At 36.6% G+C, this 9,646-nt stretch overlaps 1 protein-coding gene across 1 annotated transcript; it reads left to right on the forward strand.

Moving 5' to 3' along the window:
• The first annotated feature begins 2,587 nt into the window (after window positions 1-2,587).
• Window positions 2,588-4,979, forward strand: LOC129883532 (uncharacterized). The gene is made up of 3 exons (XM_055958172.1): window positions 2,588-2,773; window positions 2,858-3,353; window positions 4,903-4,979. Exons 1-3 carry the CDS (start codon window positions 2,588-2,590, stop codon window positions 4,977-4,979), a joined length of 759 nt encoding a protein of 252 aa, XP_055814147.1.
• The last annotated feature ends 4,667 nt before the right edge of the window (window positions 4,980-9,646 follow it).

Here is a 9,646-nt window from a genome sequence, read left to right on the forward strand (position 1 = left end):
CCTCAATCATTATAGAAAGAGATGTCATAGTAAGTGTCTAAAGATCTCAACATATCATAAGCTAGAAAGATAAAGGAGTATTGTTCCCAGAACATGAGAACTCACCAAAAGTAGCCTTCAAATGAAATTTCAACTAGCCACGCGGAGGAGAACGAAGAGGAGCACCAGTCTCTACATGGTGATATCATGTAGGCAAAAGAGTATGAGTTAGTACTTTGAATATACTAAGTATGTAGGCATGCATTATAAAGTACAACATTTAGAACATTTATAAGGTAAAGTAGATAAATGAGTGCATGCATGAGTAATCAAGTAGATGTCATTTAAATCATACATATGTGGATATATACATGCATGAGTAATCATGTAAATAGCATTTGAAACGTTCATTTTTGGGAAGTTAACTATTACCGACATTAAGTCCATGCAAGCTATTACATGACATCCAACATAACCCCCTACATTGTCCTGAGAGTCTACTTGCCTAGGGTAGAACTCCGTCAATATTACATTTTAACTTTAACTTTAAGGGTTTTCATTAATCCATTAGCCTAAGCCTACAAGGGCTCCTATGTTGGCACATAGTTAATGAGACAATGGGTTGCTACTAGGATTCCCTTACCGAATCCCACCTCAATGACCCATTCAATGCTAAGTCAATCCCATTGAATAGTTTAATACTTCAAAATAGTCATAGCATATAGCTTAAGAATTCAAAACATCATATTCGATAGAATAGCTCATTAAAACCTTTAGTGATTCAAATATGCAAGAATTATCCTTATAAAATAAAGAATCCATCATTCATAGCATTTCATCATTTCTTTTATTTCATAAAACTCCCTTTTGATCATAGACATTGCTTTCACAAAATTTATTTATTTAGAGTCAAAGCTTTCAAGTCAAACATCATTGAAAATATAGTAAAAGTAGGTGGGTTCAAATAACTTCAAATTTCAAACATGCATGTAAATAAAATTATGTATAAATACTTTAAAATCCATTAATTAAAAATCATGTTTTAAATAACCTACCATGAATTTCAAGAACCTTTAAAGAGATAAATACTATTGATGTCATGGGTGATTTCAAATGGATCTAGATCTTCTATGGTTTGTGAGATGAATCTTCTTTTTACGAAATACCCTTTTTGGAGCTCTATTTGAACAAGATAAGTTCCTAATTAGGATTTGATGTCTTCACCTGAATTATAGCTCTAGAATACCTCTTTCATATCGTTTAAGAATCAACGAATTTATAGCATTCTACAGTGAGATATGATTTTTCTTCTATAAATACTCAATTTTATCACAGCACCACATCTTACAAAGATTAATTTATTTGACCTACTTATCCTCTAAATCTTATGCTATGGTCTTCACAAAAGTTGTAGGTAATATTTTTGAGGTTGTTAAAAAATTTGAATCACCTAATATAGACCAATCTATAAAAATTTATGCCCCAAATATAAATGCAGTATAATTTTCATCGAGAATTGTAACACCATATACAATATTTCTAGGGGTTGTTACACTTAAGCTGCATGAGCACAACAACCCACTCATTACTTGGAGTTGGCGGTGGTAGTGTTTGAGCTTAAGATTTTGAGGCACTACCTATATGGAGTTCGATGCAAGATTTACACTGATCACAAGAGCCTTTAGTACATTATGAGCCCGAGGGATCTTAATTCGAGACAGCGCCACTGGATTGAGCTCTTGAAGGACTATGACCTCTTTATGCTCAACCATCCGATTAAGGTGAATGTAGTAGCGGATGCTTTGAGTTGGAAGGTTATGAGTATGGGTAGTCTAGCCTTCCTTTCTAATGTGGAGCGACCATTAGCTTTGGACATCCAGTCCTTAGCTAATCGGATGATTTGACTTGATATTTCTAATTCTCGGTGCGTATTAGCTTATGTGGGAGCTGTTGGACTGGATTTCCAGCTGATAATTTTAGTATGAGGAGTTAGTGGTAATACGAGATCAGTTTTAGGAGGTGACGCCGGTCTGGCTACCTTAGAATCAAATGGGGTTTTGTGGTTTAGTGGTCATTTGTGTGTTACGAGAGTTGGGGGTTTGATTCAAATGATCCTTAGCAAGGCCCATGGCTCCATATATTTTATCCATCCGGGCACCGCTAAGATGTATAGTAACTTGAGACAGCATTACTAGTGGAGTGAAATGAAGAGAGATATTGTAGATTAGTGTCGCATTGCTTGAGTTTCTAGAAGGTTAAGGCCGAGCATTTGAGGTGGTGGCAAACTTCATATATTACCCACTCCCAAGTGAAAATAAGAGAGGATCACCATGGATTTTATTGTGGGGTTGCCTCGTACTTCCCCGGTCTTGATAGCATTTGCGTCATCGTGGATCGATTGGCAAAGTCAGAACACTTCCTTCCTATTCATACTTCCTATAATGTTGAGAGGGTAGCCTGTATCTACATTTGGGAGATGGTTCACCTTCATGGTGTGCCTATTTATATCATCTCAGATTGGGGCACATAATTCAAATCTAGATTTTAGAGGACTTTTCAGGAGGAGCTAGGTACCCGTGTAGACCTTAGCACAGCTTTCCAACCGTAAATGGATGGTCAATCGGAGCACACAATAAAGGTTCTCGAGGATATGTTACAGGCTTGTGTAATGGATTTTGGAGGTAAGTGGGATCAGTTCTTTCCCTTGGTAGAGTTTGCGTACAACAACAGCTACTACTCCAGTAATCATATGGCCCCGTTTGAGGCCCTATATGGTAGGCATTGTCACTCTCCAGTTAGTCGGTTTGAGTCTATGAAGCCCAGGCTGTGTGGTACAAACTTGATGTAAGAGGCCTTAGATCATGTGAGGGTGATTCAGGATAGGCTCAGGATAGCTCAGAGTAGAGATCAAAGCTATACAGATCATAGGCGTCAGTCGTTGCGATTTGTCGTTGGTGATATAGTATTCCTCTATGTATCGCTTATAAAGCGCATCATGAGATTTGGGAGGCGATTCAAGCTTAGCCTCAGGTATATTGGTCCTTTTAAGATATTGAGAACAGTTGGTGAGGTTGCATATGAGTTAGCCTTGCCGCCAGCCTTTTTAGCTATTTATCCAATTTTCCATATTTTGATGTTACGCTGGTATATTATAGATGAGTCCCATGTGCTTCAGTATGACGCGATTGACTTAGATGATTATTTGAGTTATATTGAGGAGCCAGTTGCTATTTTGGCCAGAGATGTCAGACAGTTGCATTCCAGAGCCATTCCTATAGTTAAGGTCCATTGGAGGCATCGTCCAATGGAGGAGTCTACTTGGGAGACCAAGTGTGAGATGCGGGCATGGTTCTCTGGCTTATTTGAGCCTTCAGGTACTTCTTGACTCTTACTTTCACAAATGAAAGTTCTTTTAGTAGTGGATTTTATAATAACCATTCAAGTAATTTTTGAATTTAAGCATTAATTCCATTATTTAGATCATTCTTGCAGCAACTCCAAGTCATTTATAACTTGTTGACGTTGACTGTTTGGTCGCCTGATCGTTCGTTTAGGTTTTAGGGCCATTTTCCTATTTTGGAGCTTTTATTACTTAAAAAGTTGACTTTGATCATAACATCAGGAAAACAACCTCAGAACAAAATTCTGACGATTCCATCATCTCTGGAATGGCCAAACTAGGCTAGTAGCATGGTCGGCATGAGTACCGAGCCAATCGATATGCATTTAGGACCATTTGTCACTTTTTCCCTCGAAATTTGGCCTATAATTGACTTTAGCCAACATTCTTGGAAAACATGCTTCAATGAAAATTCTGAAGGTGCGGTTAATTCCAAAATGTCAAGTTTGGTCTAGAATGACCCTCCATTCGAAGGCCACTCGAAAGGGAAAAGCTTTGGTTTCGTTAGTTAGAACTAGCGCGGTAGGCCTACTGGTAGGTTACGGTTTTCCCTTCATTAGACTGAGACACTTAGGCAATTGTATATTAAATTGTATGAGTTTTTAGGGGTTTGGATGTCGAGCATACTAAATTCCTAGGTTACATGCCATAGGTGCTATTTTTGGGAAATTGTTGGACTGTTTAAGCATGACCCCTATGGTTATTGGTTGTTCCTATCCTGTGATGAAAATTGTGCATGTGGTTATATTCTTGGAAGCATATTGGGCCTTAGTCTAGGCTTAGACTAGTGATTGCCTTAGACTTGTGTTAGTTTGGTGTCGTTGGGCCTTAGAACTTCTCCGACATCGTTTTAGACGATTAGCTCCCTATAGATTGATATAGCAAACTTGAGTCTAATAGTATGACCTTTATCTACGCAGCAACTCAGCTTGTGTCCTTACCTCCATAATTCCCTATTCTCCTAGTGGTCATGTATTGCTTGGTTCTCAATTTTGGGAGTCTTCTCAACTTTACGGGTTATATGGGGTTCGAGCTGGAGTGGTGCATTGATGACACTCGATTTGGGGGTACTCCCTGTGACGTACTATTGATTGCTGATTCTAATTCAGTTCACTTTCCTAGCTACAATTACCAGGTTAAAGTCTGTGGTCTAGCTTACTTGTGTTTGCCTCCTTAGCTATAGTTACCCGGTTGAAGTCTGTGGTCTAGCTTACTTATAATCAGGCTCTTTAGATATAGATACCTGGTTGAATTCCGTGGTCTAGCTTACCTGTATTCGACCCTTGGCTAAAGTTACCAGGTTAAACTCCGTGGTCTAGCTTACTCGGGTCGACTCGTTAGCTACAGTTAACAAGTTATAGTCCGTGGTCCAGCTTACACGTGGTTAAATTTATGATTCCCTGGTGAATCTTCAATTCAATGTCTTTATCTACTCTCAGCTTTGGGTTGAGGTATTAGATTTAGGGAATGGTTCGGTTCAAGTTCTCTGTTATTTTTCCTTCAGTTATTCTTGCATCTGTCAGGCTTATGGGAGTCCGAGAAGGTGGTTACTATTTACTTATACGCGAGCGTACCCTTCGGGTTTATGGGAGCTCGATAGATTTAGTTAGATTCTTTCTCTTTGTTTGTTAGTACCTCGTGTACATACCTACATTTACTTCTTTCCCTGTCTTTGGTTGTGATCTTTTACTCGCATTTCAGTTTACTTTTGCTTATCTTGCTCAGTCGGCCTATGATGCCTATTGGGAACCTGTTATTTTTGTACTCATACTATACTCTGCATTTATTTTCGTGATGCAGGTCTGAGTACTAGGGTGTGATATTTTTTAGGAAGAAAGGGTATTTTAGTCTCCGCTATGTAGGTCCATATCATATTTGGATGTGGGTTGGCAAGGTGGCATATTAGATTGGATTTGCCTTCTGAGTCGACATCGGTGCATCTAGTGTTTCATGTGTCCTTATTGAGGAAGTTTGTTGGTGATCCTAGCTCTATAGTGCCTTTGGACAGTGTTGGTGTAAAAGAGAGTCTTTCATATAAGTAGATTCTAGTTGAGATCTTAGACCGGCAAGTTAGAATGTTCAGGGTCAAGGAAATAGCTTCAGTTAAAGTTGTATGGAGGAACCAAGAGTTTGAAGCTGCTACATGAGAAACCGAAACTAATATGATGTCACGATATCCTCATCTCTTTCCTTCCATTCTTATTTAAGGTATCGAGTTTCTTCATGATCGACTCAGTCAAAACCATGTGTTCTAGTCATTCTCATGTTTTCATATGCATTTATTTTCATTAAATGAGTTTTAAAGTCATCTTTTAGCTTGGGATTGAATATTCCATGTTTTATGCATTTTTGATATGTTTTGCATTCATGATAGGCTGCTATATATCTTACCTATTCCATTCATGCTAGCTTGAGTCCTATTCGAGAATGAATGTTCCCATAAGGGAGATATTGTAAGACCCCGGAAGTTGAAAAGTCAGAAAATAAGTTTTAACAAGGAGTTCCTAGAAAATATAAGCTTTTTAGCACCAGGTGGTCTTCACAAAGCCCTTCACGGGCTATGAAAAGAACCAAAGGCCATGAAAATCCACCGTGGTCCATCCTGGTGCAAGGGGGAAAATGGGTGAGGAAAAAGGGTCATGGTAGGGACCAGAAGCCATGGTGGCCTCGGTAAGTCACCCCTTTAGACCCAAAACCGAGCCTATTACCACAACCACCACCACGGGCTGTGATGGGCTTCACGAACCCTGGTGGGCCCTCCGTTCAGGTGTTGTTTCAGTTGACTTTAAGGGTATTTTGTTTTTTTCCCTATGATTTCATTAATGAATGTGGACGGTTTTTAGGGGTTCCTATAAACTACCCTAAGCCCTCCTTACCCTCTCATTCTCATTCTAACACTCAAATCTCAAAATCTTCTCTAAAATTTTCTATCAAGAGTCTTCTTCTTCCTCAAGCAATTCAAGGAGAAAAATCAAGGTCAAGTTTCCAAGTCAAGAGCAACTTAGTGCTTCTAAGATCTAAGGTATGTGGAAATTCATCAATGGGTCATTTCACCCATGGAGTTCCCAGGTTCTTCTCAAATTCTTTTATGAATCCTTCTTTAAAAGCCCTAGTTTCATGAATTTGCATTGGATGTTCTTAATTATGATACATTTCATTGTTATTAGTCTAATTATGCATAATTTACAATACATTGCATTATTTCAAGTTGAATTTCAATTACGTATGCTATATGTTATTTTCAAGTATATTATCAGGGATTTATGATCATGAACTATGAAGGAGTTCAATTAATGTTTTATGAATGATTATTAAGGCTTTTGAATGAGTCATGAAAAGTATTGAATGATGATGAACTATGATGCTCTAATGATGCTTCAAGTAGAGTATAAAGGTTGAGATGGGTTTTTCCTCACATACTCATGATAAAGAAGGTGAATGAGCTACTCTTATGATTATTTTATGATGAGGATTGATATCTAATATTGTCTTTCCTAATGATGTTAATGACTATGTTTCCATAAATTTCTTTGGGATAGTTACTAAACATCGAGAGAATTTTAAGATGTGGTACGGTTTTGTAGCCAAGTAGCTACCCAAGGGAATCTTAGTAGCAATCTTTAATGCCTAACTACATTGCCCGCATAGGTTTAAAGTGCCAATATGGCGTGTCTAGTGGATCCACAAATAGCTCAATGTTTAAAAAAAGGTCTCATCACGGAGTCTACCTTGGCAAATAGCCTCCCCCTTCTTAGTGTGGGAGTACATCAAATTTTATGTTATATCTCGCATGGTCTGAAATGTCAATTAAAGATTGTAGATTCATTTTCTGTGGTTTCCCTGATCAAACTAGAAGTTACCAAGGAACCATGCATAAGCACTGAATAGGGAGCCGCCGAATACACTAGCCACGCCTAACATGTGAAATGGGTGCATAAGGATGTTGTGCTCAGTCTGGAATGTCTTATCCCACATAAAAGGTATATGAAAAGGTATAAAGTTTTTATGATGATGTTTCGATGCATTGACTATATGATGATATATTTAAGGTTTTCAAGGTTTTACTCATGTTTTAAAGATTTTGTCCATGCATCCCATGCTTATATTGATTACGTCCTATATTCATTTTTCATGCATACTTCTCAGATACTTAGTGCATTCCATGTACTAACGCATAATATTTGCCTTTATTGTATCATAATATAGGGACGGACGATCATTGTGCACCTTCTATTCGTGAGTAGAGTTAAGCTTGTTACTTCCATTGTTGGTGAGTCCTCATGCTTTGAGGACAAAACTTTCATCTTATATCATTCTTATGACTTTCTTATATTATCATGGGTGAGCTAGGAGCTTGTCTTATGCCCCCACATAATTTAGTTGAGGTATGTTGGATGTCATGGAGTCTATGTTGTCTTTTCATTTTGAGTTTGAGACCTCTTCTCCTTTATTGAGACTTTATTTTTGCATCTATGTCTTAGTCTTATTGTTTTACTTACCTTATGTATGCTCAGGAATGATATGTCATGAGGCTTGGTTGGGGTCCTTTGGTATTCTGATCGTCGTGTCACACTTAGGGTCTAGCTTAGGTCGTGACATTTAGTTTTCAGGCAGTTAGAGTTAGCTGGGGGATTGTCCCAACAATTTATCTTAGTATAGGCTTTCAGACAATTAGTTTTTCATCTTTGAGTTATGTTTTAACGAACTCGTTTTGAGTATTCAGCTTCACGATTTTGATTACCTACATATCTCAGTCTTAGCTTCCACATCATTTATTCATTGCAATATGTTTGAATCATAGTATCATGCTAGACCATGAGTTAGCTTGGAGTAACTTGTGGCTCTAAGCACCCTGTTATGACTAGGGGTAGTCTCGGATCGTGACAATCGATAACTGAATTTAACCTCTTATATTACTTGTATGACTGAGTATATTTGCATATATGTTAGTTGCAACACATGTGTTGTAATCTCACCATCAAAAGTCAAAAGAAAATAAAAGATCACAGTCTCATGAGAGTATTTAACTAGGGACCTCTTAAATGTTGATATAAAGAAGGTATTTTTGACCAAATCAAATACAATTATAAAAATTAGGGTGTGGTTATAATGATTAAATATTTGGGGCCAAAAATTAAATTGCTATTTTTTGAAGAAAAAAATAGCTCATTTTCACTTCTTAATTTCATTTCCTCTTCTTTCTTCTCTCTTTTATTTTTCTTCTTCTTTCTGCTTTGTTCTTTCTTATACTTTTTTCTTTTCACACAAGCATATTAGATGGTTAGAAAAACCATACACATAAAAATGTACGGGATAGCACAAGATGATCAATACATACTAATACATAGAGAAAAATTTCATCTTTATAGCTTACAAGAGACAGAGATTGGATGTACCTTATGTGGCATGAAAATAACTAATATGACATAACTTTAATGAACCTAGACAAATTTGCATTCTACAAATCCAATTGTGTGGTAGATTGAGGACTAAAGATCTTCTCATCAAATGGGAAATGCCTATTATAACTACTTATGTATTATGCTCTAATGCATCAAAAACTATTGATACTTGATTAACATCACTGGAATAGATTCACATTGAATTTAAGGCTTAATGTCAATGTGTGAAGCAAAAATTCATATACATATTAGACTGATAAAGTGTATAAATATATTCTAGTGAATGGTACTTTAATTTTTAGTTTGTTTTGTTATTTTCTAGGAAGGGTGGACAAGAACTCTTTCCTCACCTTGATTTTTTTTACTTTATATCTTGGTAATTAATAAAGTTTGTTAATCACCAAAAAAAATTATTCTTATTATTGATCTTTAACTATTTTTTTCTGTATATCATTCTCTTCATCATTGTCTTCTACTTTTTTGTCATTTATTGCTTTATTTTACTTTGATCATGACGATTCATGAAAATAAATCAAGTTATTGATGATGTAGAAAATTCAATAAATTTAAAAGTTATTGCAATAACTATAAAATTTATTATAATAATTTGATATTTGTTGAATTATTACAATTACTATCGAAGAAATCGCAATAAATTATCTAAATTGCTTAATTTACTGCAAAAGGTGGAGGGCTAAAAATGAAGCGGAGGCAAAGGAGGAGAGAGGATAAGATATGGGATAGGGGATTTGTATAAATAAATAAAGGGAAAAAGGACAAGAATATCCCTAACCTATTGGAAATTGCTCAAAAATACCCTCCATCCTTCCACATTTGGTCTAAAAATGCCCACAAATATGTCTTT

Source organism: Solanum dulcamara, chromosome 3, assembly GCF_947179165.1.
Source record: "Solanum dulcamara chromosome 3, daSolDulc1.2, whole genome shotgun sequence".
Classification (NCBI taxonomy): Eukaryota; Viridiplantae; Streptophyta; class Magnoliopsida; order Solanales; family Solanaceae; genus Solanum; species Solanum dulcamara.

Coding starts and splice junctions, on each gene's coding strand:
- LOC129883532 (XM_055958172.1), top strand. CDS start 2,588: ATGGATGGTCAATCGGAGCACACAATAAAGGTTCTCGAGGATATGTTA. Junction 2,774..2,857: donor GTAGGCATTGTCACTCTCCA/GTTAGTCGGTTT, acceptor AGGGTGATTCAG/GATAGGCTCAGGATAGCTCA. Junction 3,354..4,902: donor TGGCTTATTTGAGCCTTCAG/GTACTTCTTGAC, acceptor TGCATCTGTCAG/GCTTATGGGAGTCCGAGAAG.